The following is a 19,383-nucleotide window of genomic DNA, read 5'->3' on the forward strand; positions in this document are numbered from 1 at the left end:
TTAAGAAAGGTAAAGGCTAATCTGTTTCAAAATACAGTCTTTGTTTTAAGGCTGTATTTTAAGTTATGTAGTGTTCTAATTTCAAAGCCTTTCCAAAGGACGTTGTCTCAATATTATCTGTAGTTGGTCAAAAATATTTCTCCTTATCCTCGAATTCCTTGTCAGCCTCAGTGAATAACAGAAGGTGTAAAGCTGACTTTGCTTGCTGTGAGAGGATTTTCTCAGAATAGAAATGTGTCTTTTTCATCTATTAGTCCTGCACACTTGGCCCTCCTGTGATGCCCTTCTGTTCCACCTCTCCCTCTCAGGGATGTACATGGAGTTCTGCAGTCCAACCATGCCGAGTCTCTCCCCATACTCCAGTACTCCAGTATTATGGCATTAGGAGTTGTTGGATGTTAAAATAGCCTTTAGAGCTCTGATTCACCTGAAGCAGCTTGGGGGAGAGACTTTGGAGGCCTGGCTTTTCTGTTCATGACCTTTAAGTGGATTTAGAGGATTGAGTATGCATTTCCACTGAGGAGCCCAGAGGAATTTTCTGCTTAAGGTTTCTCTCAGAGCAAAATCCAAGTTGAGTTCATCAAACATTTGTGAAGGATTGGATTAGCTGACTATATTTGTGATTAAATTGCTTTTCTTTTGTCTGTCTGAAATGTTGAGTAGATTTAACCTCAAATCAGCAATAACTATTAGTTAGCATGAGCAGTTCCTGGAATCCCAGGTTCCAAGTGTGTGTCTCAAAATGGAGCTGCTTTTTCTGAAAATGAGTATTTTACAGTTACTGGAAAGCTTTGCCAATCCTTTCTCTTAAATGTATTGTTTACTGCAGGATGAGTATGTCTCTATTGTCAGTTGGGATCTATTAGATAATTCTTATTGCAGTTATTGTAGTTCAGGAACACAGTAGGTTGCTAGCTAAATGACAATTCTGCAGCTTTTCTAGCAGCAGGGGAAGGCTGGGAGGCAGTTGCTGCTGCTTTTCTAATAGTATTTTTTAGAAGCACATTTTGGGTCTTTAGGATGAAAAGGTGGCAAGGATTCATGCAGTGGTGTATGACAATATGGTTATTTTAGGCAGTTTTGTAGAATCATGGAATGTTAAAGATCATCTAGTTCCAACCTCCCTGCATGAGCAGGGACACCTCCTACTAGATCAGGTTAATCCGAGCCTCATCCAACCTGGCCTGGAGCACTTCCAGGGATGGGGCCTCCACAGTCTCTGTGGAGCACCTGTTCCAGTGTGTCACCACCCTCAGAGTGAAGAGTTTCTTATAACTTGAATATGCCCTCTTCCACTTTAAAACCCTTACCTCTTGTCCTGTTACTGCGTGCCCTTGTAAAAAGTCCTCTGGCTTTTTTGTTTGCCTCCTTCATGCTATAAGAATGCTCCTGAGCCTCTTCTTCTCCAGGCTGAACAACCCAAACTCTCTCAGCCTGTCTTCACAGGAGAGGTGCTCCAGCCCTCTGATCATCTTTGTGGCCCTTCAGTGGACTCACTCAGAGAAATCACAGAACATTAGGGGTTGGAAGGGACCTTAAAAGATCATTGAGTCCATCCCCCCAGCCAGAGCAGGGTCACCTACAGGAGGCCATGTAGGAATGCATCCAGGTGGGGTTTGAGTGCCTCTAGAGAAGGAGACTCCACAACCTGCCTGGGCAGCCTGTGCCAGTAACTCCAAGTAACTCTGTGTCCTTTCACTGGGGGCTCCAGAACTGGACACAATTCTTCAGGTGGGGTTTCACAAGAGCAGAGCAGAGGGGGAGAATCATCTCCCTTGACCTGCTGGCCACACTTCTCTTGATGCAGCCCAAGGTGTAGTTGACTTTCTGGGCTGCAGGCACCCACTGTCAGCTGATCTTGAACTTCTTGTCAAACATCACCCCCAAGTCCTTCTCCTCAGACCTGTTTTTGATCCAGTCTCCATCCAACCTGTATTTATGTTTGGGATTGCCCTGACCCAAGTGTGGGACTTTGCACTTGGCCTTATTAAACTTCACAGGGTTGGCATGGGCCCACTTCTGAAGCCTGTCCTGGTCCCTCTGGATAGCATCCCTTTCCTCCAGCGTGTCAACCTCACCACACAGTTTGGTGTCTTCAGCAAATGTGCTGAGGATGCCACTCAATTCCACTGTCCACATTGGTGACAGATGTTAAGCAGCAGCAGTGGCCATACCGACCCCTGAGGAATGCCACTCCTCACTGCCTCCATTTTAACATTGAGCTGTTCACCACAATGCTTAAGTGTGACCATCCAGCCAGTTCTTTATCCACTGAGTGCTCCATCCATCAAATCCATTTAGGTAACGACTCTTGTTTGAAGATGTACTGTTTTGTTTTTTGTCTAACTAAAAGCTTTATGAGTACCCAAGGCCTTCAATCTTTTTGTTTTCCAGCATAATAATATTAATTGTCCCAGATTTCAGATCAAAACAGTACTCATCCTGTCTTTTTCCACTTGCTTTGGTTGTTTATTGTTTCATATTTTAAGCCTTTCCCTGGATCTATCAACAGAAGAAAAATACAAAATATTTTGCTTAACTATGTGTCTGAAGGTGGCCTGTTTTTTGGTTGGTTTGGGGTTTTTTTGGTTGGTTTGGGGTTTTTTTTGGTTGGTTCGGGACTGTTTTGGTTGCTTTTTTCATTGTTGTATTTGTTGCTTTTTTTAAAGGAGCAGAGTAGTACAAGCTCACTATACTACTAGGAGGGAAATTCCTCCTTCTTTTTCTTTAATGTGCTGCTAAGGAACAGCAATGTGTCTTTTGTATATTTGCAGAATTTGAAAGTCTGACTCCACGGATCAGCAGCAATCTGCCATACTACTTCATGTTTTCTCCTCTTGTGGTAGCACAGCTTGGTATACATGAGCAGTGAACTGATTCTGCTGAAAATAAACCTGACAAATCATATGGTTAACTCTTAGCTAAATCTGTTTCCTGATTCATCTTGCTGTATTGTGAAAGAAATTCTGGTTCTGGTAGAAGGGAAGAAGCGACAATAAAGGCCCAGGAAGGAAATGAGATTGTCAATTTTGGACTAGGTTAAAGCAGTAATTTTTGCCCAGTAAAGATTTTCACATCTGTTTGCAAGAATACTGGTGTAAATATATTTTCTGGAGTTTCATGTTGATACTTGAGTTTTTTGTTGTGTAGGGTAATCTGTGCCAAAACTGTTGTTGCTTTTGCTGGTTCTGAGTTCTGGAGTGCAACAAAGATGTAAAGCAAAGCATCTCTTCTTTATTTTCAAATGTTGCCATTGAATCAAGAGGGCTTTTTGAGGCAGATAAGTCGTGAGCAAAGATTGATTTATGCAATGTTGCCCAGTTCTGACAGCAGTAATAATCTTAATTCTCTTGTTCTGCATAGTTTGGGCTGTTCTGCTGATATGTCTGTCTTTTCCTCCTAAAAACACCTTTCTGTGGGCTTTCTTAACACAGTTTAAAGATTTGTATTCTTAAATTGTGGAGTAAGTGATCAGTCTCCTTCAGAAGTCACTGCTGTGTTTATTGGATACATCACGTTTTCTAAGCAGCCTGGTAGAATGTATTAACTTGAAGGGAAAACGAGGATTTGCGCTTTTTTTCCTTTTCTTTTTTTTTTTTTTTTTTTTTTCCTTTTTTTTCCCCTTTTTTTCCCCTGTTTTTTTTTTTTCCTTTTTTTCCCTTTTTTTTCCCTTTTTTTTCCCTTTTTTTTCCCTTTTTTTCCCTTTTTTTTCCCTTTTTTTTTCCCTTTTTTTTTCCCTTTTTTTTCCTTTTTTTCCTTTTTGTTTTCCTTTTTTTTTTCCTTTTTTTTCCTTTTTTTTCCTTTTTTTTCCTTTTTTTTTCCTTTTTTTCCTTTTTTTTCCTTTTTTTTCCTTTTTTTTCCTTTTTTTTCCCTTTTTTTCCCTTTTTTTCCCTTTTTTTCCCTTTTTTTCCTTTTTTTCCTTTTTTTTTCCTTTTTTTTTCCTTTTTTTTCCTTTTTTTTCCTTTTTTTTCCTTTTTTTTCCTTTTTTTTCCTTTTTTTTCCTTTTTTTTCCTTTTTTTTCCTTTTTTTTCCTTTTTTTTCCTTTTTTTCCTTTTTTTTCCTTTTTTTCCTTTTTTTTTCCTTTTTTTTCCTTTTTTTCCTTTTTTTCCTTTTTTTCCTTTTTTTCCTTTTTTTCCTTTTTTTTCCTTTTTTTTTCCTTTTTTTCCTTTTTTTTCCTTTTTTTTCCTTTTTTTTCTTTTTTTCTTTTTTTTCTTTTTTTTCTTTTTTTTTTCCCTTTTTTTTCCCTTGTTTTTTCCCTTTTTTTCCTTTTTTTCCTTTTTTCCTTTTTTTTCCTTTTTTTTCCTTTTTTTTCCTTTTTTTTTCCTTTTTTTTCCTTTTTTTCCTTTTTTTTCCTTTTTTTTCCTTTTTTTTTCCTTTTTTTTCCTTTTTTTCCTTTTTTTTCCTTTTTTTTTCCTTTTTTTTTTCCTTTTTTTTTCCTTTTTTTTCCTTTTTTTTCCCTTTTTTTTTTCCTTTTTTTTTCCTTTTTTTCCTTTTTTCTTTTTTTTTTCTTTTTTTCCTTTTTTTCTTTTTCTTTTTTTTTCTTTTTTTTTTTTTTTGTGACTACTTGAGTGAGTGGAGCTGAGAAATGTTAATCTTTGTATAATAATTAGTCAGCTGAACTTCAAGTGATGTATTAGCAGAAGCTCAGAGCCAAGTGTCTGTTGCCTGGTGCTCAGCTGCTCATTTTGAGGCATGTTTGGTGATCCCAGCCAGCTCTTACCAGCCCCCCCATTTCAGTGCTCTGCTCCAGCCCTCTTACTCCTGCTTCAAACACGTGTCAGTCCTTTTTTTCTGGCAGCACTTTTGGCAGCCCTGAAGACTTCTGATTTTACCAGATCTCAGAATCTGCTGGTGAGCACTGGATAGTGCAGTCCTCTCACATCTAGCTCCTCATGGTATTATTTGATAGGATGCTTCATCTGCCCGAGGCTGTAACCAGGTAGAAAGCTCAAGCCTCTTCAGGCTGGGCAGTGGTGTTGTTAGTGCTTCTGTGCCAGTAATTGCATTCCTCAGCCTTCTGAATTACTGCACAGATAGGATTAATAAAAGAAAGAACAGCTCTATTCTTTTGTTTTAAAGTGTTATGTGGGGAAGTGAAGTAAGGTTTGTACCTGAGGCTCATTTACCTTTGACATAATTGTATAATGTGTGTTCTGTAACTAATAGCTGAATTAGAGGTGAGTGCTCAGGAAATAAATTCATTTTATGCAAGCCTTCTAGTGATGATAAATCCTGGATGACGTGCTTCTTGGGAAGTGATAAGAGCTAATAACGTGTAAGTAAATGAAGTAACTTGTGTTTCCTTTTATCTTTTTAATTTTTTTCTAGAACCATAGAGCAGACCCAGAAGAACTATTCACAAAACTGGAACGCATTGGGAAAGGCTCCTTTGGTGAAGTCTTTAAAGGAATTGATAATCGGACACAGCAAGTGGTTGCTATAAAAATCATAGATCTTGAGGAAGCAGAAGATGAAATAGAAGATATACAGCAAGAGATAACTGTTTTAAGTCAGTGTGATAGTCCTTATGTAACAAAATACTACGGATCATATTTAAAGGTAATGTATAACATGGCACAAAGATTTGCTAGCATGCAGTTGTTTTGAATGCTGCTAGGAAAAAAAATTGGAGGAAGAGTTTTGAGGGAGAGTTACCATGCCAACTTGACCCTTCAGTAGTTGTTTGTTTTCTTTGAAAAGCTCTTCCCTTTGTTTTACTCCTTTTGCTGCTTGCTCTTTGAGACTGGAATTTGCAGAAATTAGTAAGAGTTGTTAGAGGATTCTTCTTACAACTGCAATTGCTTTGTTTTCTTTCCTCTCTCTACAATCCCTCGCAGGATTTGTGGCAATTCTGGGAAGGAAAAAATACCTTCCTAGCTGTAGAAACAAAAGCATTTCTCCGTTATGGAAAGAAACAATACAGGATGTAGAGATGTGGTGGTAATTATGCAGTATGGTAGGCCTGAGACAAAGTAAAACTGACATCAGCAGTTGTGCAACTGCTGTGTGAAATGTTATCTAAGGCATAATGTAAAAACAAACAAAAATGAAAACTTACAGAAATCCAAAATGTTGAATAAGACTTTTCAACTTACAGAACTGTCCGGGTATAATCACTTGAAATATTGCTTAAATGATCTGCAGCAAATACAATGTTTTGGATGATTTTTTTAAAAACTAAAACCATTTAATAAAAACTGAAATTGTTAACCACAGTTAAAGCTATCTTAAAGATATGGGGGGTTAGGTTGCTTACATTTGGCTTTTGAATTTTTGTTTGTTTTGTTGTTTTTTTTAGGGTTTGGTGTTTTTTGTGTTTCAGGTATTTCTGTGTCTTCAAGGTTTAGTGGGTTTTTTGACACAGTTCTATAGACACATCTCTGAGAAATATTCCTGTGTCACACTTGTACTGTATCTTTCAGTGATACTATGAATTCAGGTTTTTTACAGAATTTATTTAATAGTGTTCTTTGTAGATTTGACTTTTTTTCTCTTAAAATTGCCAAAGTATTTAATTTTTACAATTTTAATGCAAAGTGGGCAATTTAAATTTCTGTACTGCAAATACTAAATTCTCCTTTTGACCAAGGTAAGACAGTTATGCTGGTTTTGTTGTTTCCTTAATATTCTTTGGGTTCTTCATGCTAAAGTGGAGATCAAGTTGTCACTGCCACTCTTTACTAGACTCGGTCAGTGGGGTTTTTTTTTTAGTTTGCTGTTAAGTCACAGAGCTGTGAGATGTAATAGAATTTACTTGGCCACATCATACACATCATGGTATATTAGAACAAGTAGATTCTTTAGATACTTTTGAATTTCTCTAGCAGTGTTCCCCTGGAGCAGTGCACAAATGGTACTGCAGTCCAGATATAATCAGTCTTTTTTACATTGCTTTTTTTTGTCTGTCCTGAGCTCAGTTCTAAATATTATCCTCTTGGGTCTCCATTTATTTTTGTTGTAAAGTTCTGTTGTAAAAGCCCAGTTGTTTGCTCTAAAGTACAGACAGGTCAAGGTGAATGCTTTTGCTTGGAACTGTTTTTGCTTTTTTATTAAATTTCAGAATTAAACAGCTATTTCAGCAGCTGTAAATGGAGGAAAAAAACCTTGATTTGGTGGGGATTTGTGTTTTGGATTTCTTTTTGTTGGTGGTTTCATGTGTGTGTTTGTTTTTGTTTGGATTTTTTTGTTTGTTTTGGATTTTCTGTGGGGTGGTGGCTGGAAAAAGCTTTAGGCCATTAATTGAATAGGGAAAGAAAATAAGTTTTTATTATTACAGCAACAGAGGTACTGAAAGCAAAAAAGATACTGGAAATCTGCCTAAGTACCTATGCATCACAACAGTTTGGCCTTATTATGCAACTCTTTCACCTTTTTATGCCTTTTCTTAGTTATGCAAGTGTACTTACTCTATCAATACTATAAAACCATCAACTTCTGGTCAAGGTTTTTTTACCTTTTCAAAATTCCTGACAAATACAGGATCATGGTAATGCTGCAAGACTTCCCTCACCACTGTTTGAGTTCTTTCCTATTGTGTTCTAAATGCACAAGTTCTGAAAAGTTAATGCTAATCTCCTGTTTACTTTTCACACTTCTAATATTTTTGGAGAATGAAAATCTGGGTGTAGCTTGGAGAAGTGTGGAATTTTGTTTATCTTCCATGACTTTAAGAAGTTCCTCTTAAAAAAAACAAACAAACAAACAAATCCAACCAAAAATACAGTTCACATGAATCTTTTTCATCCCAGATTTCTGCCTTGCTGTTTCCCAACTAAATGAATAACAGGATCCACAAATAAATTATTTATTTTAGTTATGTAATTAAAATAAATAAGTAAAATTACTGTTTAAGTACTATCTTGGCTCTAATTTTTCTTAGGCTAGGTTTATCCTTGTTACTAATACCAGATCTTTCAGTTTGAGATTGCATAGGGGTAGAAGTGTATTAACTTAGGTACATGTGCAAAGAATCTTTTATGCTGCTTTTTTGTTTTAGTAATTACAGGTATTTTGAGAGGTTTATCTGTCTGCTTTTTTTAAACTTAATTGCTACAGCTTTTAGCATTTTATTATCTTTTACATATAGCTGTCAACCTAAGTATTTTAGCTGTGTTATACTTCAGTCAGGATTTAATTTCTCTCTATACTGTAGACCTCCTGGAAACAATGGAATAGGCAAAGTTGTGTACCAAATGATTTTATAAACAAAGGTTCAAGAATAAGGCTAAATTCTGAAAATTAAGACATCTTATTTCTTATGTAGCAAAGTCCTAGACTGGAAATCAATAACAGTTTTTATGAATGTGCCTCCTACAAAGATCACATCACAGGTGGTCCCTTAGGTTTGTTGGTGAAGACTTAGTTTTACATAGAAAGATCACTGAAAATATTACAAGAAATACCTTCTAAGGTAGTGGCTAAAAAGAGCACAAGCATGAAATAAATAGAAGGCATTTAAAAATTTAAGAGTTTTCTTTTTCCCTTTGCATCTTTTTTTATATTTACAGGAAAACAAAACAGTTCAATCAGTCTTCCCTCTTTCAGTTCAGGCTCATGGAATAGAAACAGTTTATTCAAAGACATGATACATGTAGCTTTCTCTTGAAGCTTTATGAGTAGCTTCAGTAGTTTGAGTTTTGCTCTGTTTCCTGACTACACCAAAGCAAATCTTCTGTCTGCAATGTTTTATTGATATTTTTTTGCTGAGTAATCTAGATGTGGTTTAAACCTTTAAATGCTTCAAAATTTGATGGTTTTTACTTTAAACAAACTGCAGCTGTGACCCTGTGTTGGCTTCAGGTTTTTTGTGTGCTCCTCTTGTTTTTTTAACAAGTTTTAAGTAGCTCTCATTTATTAGATTGTTCTCATGATTTTGTAGTCGGTTTCAGTTTTTCCTCTGGTTTCAGTTTTTCCTCTGGTAAGATAACATATTTGATAATTAAAAGCTTCTAATGACTAAAACATGAAATAAGAGATGTTAGCTGTGTTTTCTAATTGCAAACATTTCAGATGATAGATGTTTTTGTGTGCAATATTCTGCAGCTTTGCAGTTACCTTGCACTTCAGGATACAGAACCAGCCTTGTGGCTGACTGGGATGGAGTGGCCCAGTCTTGGGGAGCCTGAGGCTTTCCAGCTCTGTGCAGGCTCTTCCAGATGCTCCTGCTGCTTGAAGGGGGAAGGGAAGAGTGTCTTTATTTCAATTACCTGACTTACTAATTTGTAACTTAGTCAGCTCAGCTGATGCCCTGTAAGATGCTCATGTTCTGCAGCCTAGCTGCTCATTAGCTACAGCACATACATCTGACTTGTAAATGGGATTTTAAAAATATGAGCAGTCCCTTTGTATGTTTTTGCCTAGCAGTGCAATATTATTTGTCTGTTTTCAGATATTTTAATCCTTAGAAACCTTAGAATTGGTACAAGATGGTTAGGTTTGCTTCCTTGAGGTTCTTGAGATAAAGCTGTTGTAACAGAAAAAGGTGCAAGAACTCCTTGTCTTTGTAATTTGGGGTGCCTGTTTATCTTGAACTTTGGAGTTTGGGAATTTCCCATTGAATTAATCTTAGAGTTTAGGCACTAGGACTTTTTTTTCTTAAATTTTTATTTGATATCTGGCAGGATAAGTAGTTTCTCAGCATACTGGTAGGTGGTGTGCAAGCATATATAGTGTCAAGGAACCATAATAAATGCATTTGTGTACAGTAGTAAAACCTTTTTTCTACTGTGTCTTTCACAAATACATGGAAATTTTTAAGTGCAAGATAACTGAATCTTGATGTACAAGTCTGTGGATATTCATATTTCTGGCAGGTCAGGATCTAAATTTGTCTCTTCATCCCATATTGCAGTTTGATTGCAATTAACATCATCTCAATAAATAAAACATGGGTTGTGGAGGGTACCCTTGGATGTGATAGTACAGCAGTGTGGTTACATTGGAGAGCTAAAATGAGTGTTTTCTGCAAGCCTAATGGCTTGTCAAAATGTATAATCTTTTTCCTGCCTGAACTGATAAAGTAATAAAAGGTATTACAAGTTATCCTACTTCTGGCATGATTTGGTTACACAGATTTGTGAAGCTTGATAAAATACTTGAGCTGTACTTCCCATCTGATCCCACAGAGATAGATCTTCTCTTGATGACTGAAATGTCATGATTATTTTCTCTATTTGTTCCATCTATCTAGCCAAGGGGTTTAAGCATCTTCCCTTGTAACTGTTACAGCCACCTGGGCTTGCTTTCTTTTGCAATTAGAGCAAGCCTCGAAGTTATTATCAATTTTTCAGATTTGATTATGGAAAATTGCTATAGCAGCATCCAGAGCCTTCCATTAGAATTCTACAGCATTTTGTGCAGCAAAGCTTTGAGGCACACTGAAGATACTGTTTGTTCTACATTGTCTATTTTTACTTGATTGACCTAAAATAGCTAGGAAAAAGGTTGTTCATGCCTGGCTAGAAAATATCCACCCCTGGTTACAGTGGATAGCAGCAATTTCTTTCAGACATTATTTCAGAAACACAGTCCTTACTCATTTTCACCCTATACTGTTTTCAAGTAATAGTCAAATCCTCCAAACATGTCTGGTAACCACAATGTTTGCCTTAAGCTGAAGTTCCTTGCAGGTCCTCTCAGCTGACAAAGTTGGGCTTTATAAAAGCTGCTAAAATTAGCCAGCCCTTCCCTGCTGATCTCATAATGTTGGAATAGATTCTCATAAATGGTGTGGTTTTTAAATTCAGTGTACATCTAATAGAGCACACTTTGTTAAAGTAATTCAGTGTGGTAGTTGCAGTAACTGCACCTTTATTTGTTGAATTTTCTTTAGATGTCTGTCACTAGTCAGGCATGAGGGTGGGAAAACATACAATGTAGAATGCAAAAGGCTTTAAAAAGTACTTTTACCATAAGCTTGTGCTCTATTACAGGGGACTAGCACTAGTAAATATTTGCTGGAGACTTAAAAAGCATGTGTGGGACTTCACCAGGTCTGGTTCAGTTGAGTATTTCTAATAATAAGTTATTATTTTAAATAAATGCTTTTATTCACAGGATTTCTTAGAGTAGTACTCCACAGATTAATATTTGGGTTTCTTCTGAAATGTGAGGCCACTCTGGCAAGCTCATCACAGAAAATCCCATTTTTGGAACATACAGCCTGTAGATCTGATACCAGATATTTTTTTGTTCTGTTTATATGAAACAGCCACTTTTTCTAGCTGCATGCTAAGGCTAAAGTCAGGATCTAGAAATTGGATTAGAAGGATTAGTCAGTGGTAGTATTCTGGTAGTTGAGACATCTCCATGAAGAAAACATTGAAATTCATGAACTCCCAGGGATTGAGATGCAAATGGTGAAGGAATACATGCATGCTGCAATGTTACTCAAAATAATTTTTTAAAAAACAAAAAATTCCTAAAATAGGTTCCTTAAGTCATGCTTTTTCTCGAATTGTATTGCTTATATCTTTGGCCTTTTAATGGCAAATTTCAAACCTTTGACAGGAAGACTTTGGAAGCCTGAATGTCTTTGTAGGGCTCCAGGTCCAGCAGTGCAGTTCCTTTGGGCTGGTGGTTGTAGAGCTGCTTTGTGTCCCTGCTGTAGCAAGCAGGTTTTGTGGTAGGATGCAAGTCCTTAGGTACAGACACATCCAAAGTTTTCACTTTTTGCTGGATTTGGCAACTTAAGTTGGACCTTGAGGATATGTTAGATACACACTTTCACATGTGTTAACATGGAAGGTGAAGAGGCACCTACCAGCTGCCCCCATTAGGCTTTACATTTCTGTTGTCTTTAAAGCAGGTTCGTGCTCACTCTCCTGCTCAAAAGTGATTCTAAATTCTGGGTATTTTCCTGATGAGAGGTGTGGTGATGTTACAACAAAGTTTCCTCTTAAAATTGTAATGCTTCCATGTTACAAATGGCTGGAATTAATAGATGTAAGGCAAAGACAGACTTTTGTAAGAACTACAGCCTTACATTAGAACACTCAGTTTAAACTTAAACAACTACCAAATAGCTTTTTTTGAAGTTCAATCCCTTTAGGTAGAATCATCTTAGATACCAGTTGGCAAAAAATGTGGTGGTGGGATTTTTTTGGTCTTCTTTTTTTAAACACAGAAGTAAAATTTTAATTGATTGTTTGGACATCCTTCACAGGACCAGTGTGATCTTTCTGTGGAAAGTAATTGCATGTCACTCAGTGATTAATGGGACTCTGCATTTGCATTCTCCTAACAGTGAGCTAGTGGTCTGTTGAAATGTAGTTGTGTGATATTTAATGGCAGCTATGGACTTCTGACAACTCATGCTTTCCTTTACAGGGCACAAAACTATGGATAATAATGGAATACTTGGGTGGAGGGTCAGCTTTGGATCTTGTAAGTGTATTATTTAATTTTTTTTTTTTTTTTTTTTTTTTTTGCATTATAATGGGCCTTATTTCATTGTACTTTCATCTCTCTATTAAATCTAGTCCCTGGAGGCACCTGGTACTACATCACTGCTACAGTGTAAAGCTCCAAATAGTGTGAATTTGAATTCTAGTTTTGTTACATTGATATTGATTTTAATTTTTTTGTTTGATTGTGGGGGGGGAGTTGTGGGGTTTTTTGTTTGTTTTTTCTGTTTGTCTATAAGCATTAGGAAGCATCCATTTTTTTCTCAATCAAATGCAAGGCAATTTTGTTTTTGTATGAGAAGTACTGTCCTTACCATATATGGTGGGGTTTTGGGTCATCTGCCCCTTCCTCCCAGCAGAATATTCATTAAAGTTGAATAAAAAATGTTTCCTTAGGGATCTGGTCTTAGGAATGAATGAAGTGTGTGTCCATAGAAAACCCACTGGTTACACAGTATTTGATTTTCCAGTTTCAGGTATTTTCAGTTAAATCTGGAGTGCCTTTCACTTAGGATAGTGCAGCATTCATGAGGGGATGTTAGCTGGGAGAGTACAGGAGCACAGTCTGCTGCATATGGATGTGGTTTCCCTGTACTTTCAGTACAGCTCTGCCTCATCTGTAAAGCTTAGTGACCCACCCTTTCCTGTAAGATAATGTAACAGTCTTTGTGTAATTCTGAAGGAAATATCATGTCTTCAGTATTACAGAATGGTGTTAATTATATATTTGCTAACAGTGGCCCACTCTGCAAGGGCTTGACTTTACAATCTATTTAAACTACTTTATGAAATTAGATCACATCAGCTCAGTTCCGGGAATGCAAAAGCAGAATAATTATGTGTAGCATGTAGTAGTTTGTAGCTCTGGAACTTGATTTTTTTGAGAAAGGAGCTGGGAGATTCTTTAACACTTTCAAATAATTGCCAAGGCTTCTGTGGAGTGTCAGAAATAAAGAGAGCTTTTATTAGTGACAGCTGAAACCATTGAACCTTTAGAACCATACAGATTTTACATTTTGCTTCCATTTGCCTCACCATAATTTCATGGTGTTCTCTCTTTCAGTTTTATGTTATTGGTATTTTTCTTTATAGCAGGAACACCCACCTTAATTGCTTCTGGTTTATTTACATAGCTTTCTAATGTACAAAGTTTACACTTGTCCCACAATAGCAGCTTTATAGTAGAGCATTATGTTCTTGATGAAAAGCAAGCATGAAATAAAAAATGCTGGAAGAAAAAAAAAATCATTGAATTAAAAAAAAACCCAAGCAGTCAATGAAATACTTTATTTTGAAATAAAGTGAGTTTCTTGATTCATTTCCTCTAAAATGCATGATCCAGTGTGCTGTGTTTGCTGCCTATAGGATACTATAGCTTTGTCAAACATTAGTTCTAGCTTTTCAGGTGCATTTTATGCCGAGGGCAGTGCATCCTGTGAATGTTAGAAAAGTAACAGAATTTTCAATGTAGTATCAGTAGAGGGGATGTGAAGGTGGCAAGGCCAGTGGCACTTATTTCTGATAGAATTTTGGTGTATTTGATTGATTGTTTTATGAATTCTGTTGGGTCTTTAAAAATACTTCAAGTTTAAGATGTAATTAAATCAGTAACAAGGCAAATACTAGGTACAGGAGTAAAATTATTTTAATGTCTTTTCTCTAAAGCTGCGTGCTGGCCCATTTGATGAGTTCCAGATTGCTACCATGCTAAAGGAAATCTTGAAAGGTCTTGACTACCTACACTCAGAGAAGAAAATCCACAGGGATATAAAAGGTGCATAAAATTCTAAATGTTGATTTCTTACAGCTTTTAAAAATCATAAGAGTGAGAATCTCATTTAGATGCTTTGTTATTTCCCTTTGGCAGCTGCCAATGTCTTGTTATCAGAACAAGGGGATGTTAAGCTTGCTGATTTTGGAGTTGCTGGGCAGCTGACAGACACACAAATTAAGAGGAATACCTTTGTTGGAACTCCATTTTGGATGGCCCCTGAAGTTATTCAGCAGTCAGCATATGATTCAAAAGTAAGTATGAGAGCAGAATACTTTTTCTTTGCATCTACAGATCCAACAGAAATGACTTTGTGTTTTGTGGTTTTAGCTCTATCAGTATGGAGGAAAAAAAAGTAGATTTCAAATTACAAGGTTTCAGTTGCAGTACAGTATTTGCATGTCACTCTCCTCACATGCAAGACCCATGTAAAACCAAGTAAATTTATGCTTTCATGTTAAAATGATTTCAGAGAAACTCTCTGGATGCTTTCATTCTTACGGGTTGGTTGGGTGGTTCATTTTTAATTTCAGTTCAGTGTTTCACATTTAATTCAGACAGTAATACAGCTCTCAGAAGTTAAAATGCCACTAGAACTTACTGCTTATTTAAAGCCAAGAGGGTGGCTGAAATTTTACTCTGTTCTCAGATTTATATAAACAGCTTTGGATATAATTTCTTTAATGGTATTTCCGAGGACCTGTTTAATGCAAATTTTAGCACAGGTGACTGATTTTGAGAAGGAAAAAAGTAACTTGAACTACAGGATGGGTAGCTGTGGGAGTATTATGGTACATATCTTTTCATGGGAGCTGCTGATGGATGACTAATTGCAAAGGAGAATTTCCCTATGTGAACCAACAGCAGCAAAGCAGACCTCCTCCATATTTTTCTGGGGTATGGGAACTGCTGCTAGAAATGATTGTAAGGAGAGAACAGTTCCCTCTTTTCTCATGTAGGGAGGTCTGGAGTGTGTGGTTAGTGAAATGGCAGAGTACTTTGCTGCTGGCATTGAGCTCTCTGCACTCTGTAGATACAACCTTTAATAGCAGCAAGAAATCTAAAATCTTGCTATATGCAAAGTAATATTTCTGTGCTGTTTTTTTGTCAAATAGTAAACGTGTAACTGTACTTGTGATGTGCACATAAAGACTTGAATATCTGAGATGCTTCTGAAGATAATCATACTCCAGGAGGCTTGGAAGAATTTGTGTAGATTCTTTCTGATAAGGAGCATGTGCATGTAGGTCTGGTTCTCATGTTTAGGGTTTCAGTGATACAACTGTGATGTACTTCTGAGAGCATTTTGGAAAAACAGTCTAACCTACTTTAAAAATGTGTGTTGTCCAGTCAAAGTGAGAATAATTCCTCTTCTCCTTCCCCTGTGTGTAAATCAGCTGTAGCACCCCTTCATTTACATTCTCCCAGCAATCCTCTCCCCCTTTTCTTTCTATGCCAAAAGTCTGGTGGGAAAACAAAGAAGATGCAAGGCTTAGGTAAGACATGAAGGGTTTTGGACAGAGACAGTTTCTAGAATAATACTCATGACTGTTTTAGCATCTGAACTGTTTTTTAACCTTTCTCCTTCTGTCCCTGCTTCAGAACTACAGAGAATAAAATAGGAATGCATATGTTTTTGTTATGGCAGAGATTTCTAAGCCTCATCTCTTCTCCAAAATATTTTGTGCCAATATAAAACGTTGGTTATGATACTTCAGCAATGAACAATGAGCTAGCTTAATTCTTCAGTATTAAATACAGATATTTTAGTTCTTGTGAGTAGGAAAGGAATGTTGGAGAGATGCAAATTGTAACCCTTGTTCCACTCTGTGGTCAGCTTTGCTTTATGATGTCTATGCTAAGTGTAGTCAAACATTGCCAGCCTGTTTCTAATGAGAAACACCTTTAGTGACCTTAATAGCTATTGTAGGTCATCTGAAAAGATGAAAGTAATGTGTATGTCTCTTGGGAGAAATCTGTAAATTGTTTTATAGTTCATAAGATACTTTGATACAAAGACTGAATTTGTTTATAATGCTTGCCTTCAGCTAATATAAATTACATTTTTCTTCAGAAACATAGGCTGTGAACTTGGTGTTTCAGGTCTAACTAGTTGCTGATAATTTTCTAGCTAAATTAATCAAGCAGGCTGTTAGGAAAGCAATTAAGTGATCACCTGCTGGATTTGATTTGACTCTTTGCCTTGTTCCTTTAAAGTGAGGAGTCAAACAAGGTTGGATACCTCTGCACCTGCAGTGTAAAAAGTAATATTAGTGTGGTGTTTCTCTGTCTATACAAAACTGAATTAGACAGGAAACTTGTGTCAGTTTGTAGTTCACTATATAAAAAATAAATCAAAGGAAGCATTTCTGAAGCTTCTTACTGAAAGCCTGTATTTAGGTGCACATATAACTTGCTGCTAGTGCTACCTAAGTGACAAAGTGTACAATAAAACTTATGTTGCAGGTATTTGTTAAAATTATTAAGGACTGATGAAGTTAACCAGGTCTTTGTAAATTACAGCCTTCAAGGATTAGAATGGGATCTTTGTGCATTATCTGCTTAGAACAAAATTAATTTTATTATATAGATATGAAGATTTCAGTTATCAAATACTTAACCATGATAGCCATTAATTTTTTACTAAAAGAAACTTCTCCCTTTTCTCAGGCTGACATCTGGTCACTGGGAATCACTGCTATTGAACTGGCCAAAGGAGAGCCTCCCAACTCTGATATGCATCCAATGAGAGTTCTGTTTCTCATTCCGAAAAACAATCCTCCAACTTTATTAGGAGAATTCAGTAAACCTTTTAAAGAATTCATTGATGCATGTCTGAATAAGGATCCAACATTTGTGAGTAGATCTGTGTGTGTGTATAAGTGTTTTGGGATTTGTTTTTTGTTTTTTTTTTAACTCTTGCGTGCTTGCAAAGCATTTCCTGGTGGAGTCCATCATAGTTGATTGAAAAAAATTCAGAGGCTTTACTTTCCTTTGTTAAATAGGAGTAGTGGTCTTTTTTAACAGCTGTGTGTCCATCCTAGTTTCTTACTTAAAGCACTGATAGGGGGAGGGGGAATACTGCAATTAATTATGGTGGCAGAGAAAGCTTCCTAAAACATCCTCAAGCCCAGGTTGTCAGAAAAGAAGCTTTAACAGAGAGGAGAACTTAAAACTTTTTCTCCACCAGAACTTGAGCTGTCTGGCTGAATTCTGCTTAGAAGGAAATGTTGCATTGGAGAATTTTGATTAGTCATTTTCCTGGGTGTGTACCTTCTCACATAGAAGGATAAGCAGTATAGTCTGTGCAACTTTATCATATTTTTAGAGTGCTTGTAATTGTGGATGACTGGCTTTTCTTGACTTCCTGTTTTACTAATTTCCTGATACTGCACGAGTTAGCTCTAGAAGTCTTACTAAAAATCCCCTATTAACATTTAAAATCATGAAATGTTAGCATAACATTAAATATTTAAGTGTTTCTTACAGCGCCCTACTGCAAAAGAACTTCTGAAGCACAAATTCATTATGAAAAATGCCAAGAAGACTTCATATCTGACAGAGCTGATTGATAGGTTTAAGAGGTGGAAAGCAGAGGGACATAGTAGTGATGAAAGTGATTCGGATGGCTCAGATTCGTAAGTTTATAGTCTCTTTCAGGATTTGTTTTTTTAAATGTTACTATAAATAGGCTTGTTGCAATTTCTCTGTATAACAACTCCAGTGTATCTGTCTTTATGCCATATTTTTTTAATTGGCATCGTTAAAGAAGACCCTTTCTATGAATTTAAAGACTCACACCTAAGTCAAGCTGTACTCTCATTTTTCTTCAAACTTTCTCTCTCTGAACTCAGTTTCAGTTCTGTTGAAGTGCTGTGCATTTCCTAGTCTAGGGCTAGTTGTTATTCCAAAAACGATGAATCACAATTAGAAATATTGCAGAGCAAGGTTGAGGTGTTTGAAGAAGTTTGCACAATGCCTGTGGAACAACATACATTCTGTAAGTCTCTTGCTTTTCTGGATATCAGGTTTTAAATGGGATGCCATGGGAGAAGGTAAGCTTTATGGGAAGATAATGTCTTCTGTTTGCTTTGGTAGTATTTCAGTTTATTTGGCCTCTGAAGTTGTTTTCTTAAAGTTCAGTTAATATTTCAATACACACTTTTTCCTACTATTTTGGGGAATATGGAACTAATCCATACAGATTTATTGTGTATTGGGTTACCTGTGCTTGCTTAGCATTGTTTGGTGGCTAGTATTATGTACTGCATATCCTTTTTCTTCAGGGAGTCCAGTAACAAAGAGAACAACTCTCATCCTGAGTGGAGCTTTACTACAGTTCGGAAGAAGCCAGATGCAAAGAAACTGCAGAATGGGACGGTATGTGGAGTCTGGAGAGTTCTTTTGCAGGGCAGGTTTTGATGCCAGTTAAAAGAAGATAGTGCTAAAAGTTCTCACAAAAAGTGAATAATTACTTTCTTCCTGTAATGCAAGAGATGGTGATAATATGTGATATTTTCTTTGTCCGTGTATGTCATCCTTAAATGCAAATGATTCCACATATTGGTACACCAGCATTCATACAGATGGGAATGTAAAGGCTTTTACAATATCAGAGAGAAAAACTAAACAGTTCTTCTGATGATATGTGATGTCTTTAGGCATGTTTCCACATAATCTAATGTTTGTTGATATATTGAGCCTTCATTGTTTTTGTAGTATATTTCAAGTGCATTCTTGAATTTAACTAAACTTTCAAAATCACACGTTAAATGCAGAGTATATGTTGTATAGGAATATGCTAACATAATCCTTATTTATTAATTTGTAGGATCAAGATCTTGTTAAAACCCTGAGTTGTTTAACAATGATAATCACCCCTGTGTTTGCTGAGGTAAGGCTGGTCTTAAAAAGTTGTTTGAAAGTATTACCTAAGTGTCTGATAAGTTCTATAAATTTTATCTGTTTTGGTTTGCTCAGCTTAAACAGCAGGACACAAATAATGCTAGCAGGAAGAAAGCAATTGAGGAACTTGAGAAAAGCATCAATATGGCAGAAGCAACATGTCCAGGGATCACAGATAAGATGGTGAAGAAACTTATGGAGAAATTTCAGAAGTAAGTTAAGAGATTGTTTTTTATGCCTTGAAATAGTAAAAAAGGGTTTATTTAAAAAAAAAAATTAAATTGAGTACTTATGCACAGGAAA

At 36.4% G+C, this 19,383-nt stretch overlaps 1 protein-coding gene across 1 annotated transcript in view; it reads left to right on the forward strand.

Moving 5' to 3' along the window:
- Positions 1-19,383, forward strand: part of STK26 (serine/threonine kinase 26) — a 34,547-nt gene that overhangs the window by 12,778 nt on the left and 2,386 nt on the right. The window contains exons 3-11 of the mRNA XM_030448932.1: positions 5,329-5,559; positions 12,328-12,384; positions 14,070-14,178; positions 14,272-14,429; positions 16,846-17,031; positions 17,665-17,813; positions 18,462-18,555; positions 19,007-19,069; positions 19,156-19,292. Of these exons, the coding sequence (XP_030304792.1) occupies positions 5,329-5,559; positions 12,328-12,384; positions 14,070-14,178; positions 14,272-14,429; positions 16,846-17,031; positions 17,665-17,813; positions 18,462-18,555; positions 19,007-19,069; positions 19,156-19,292 (1,184 nt within the window). The remainder of the gene's footprint in view (positions 1-5,328; positions 5,560-12,327; positions 12,385-14,069; positions 14,179-14,271; positions 14,430-16,845; positions 17,032-17,664; positions 17,814-18,461; positions 18,556-19,006; positions 19,070-19,155; positions 19,293-19,383) is intronic.

Source organism: Calypte anna, chromosome 4, assembly GCF_003957555.1.
Source record: "Calypte anna isolate BGI_N300 chromosome 4, bCalAnn1_v1.p, whole genome shotgun sequence".
Lineage (NCBI taxonomy): Eukaryota > Metazoa > Chordata > Aves > Apodiformes > Trochilidae > Calypte > Calypte anna.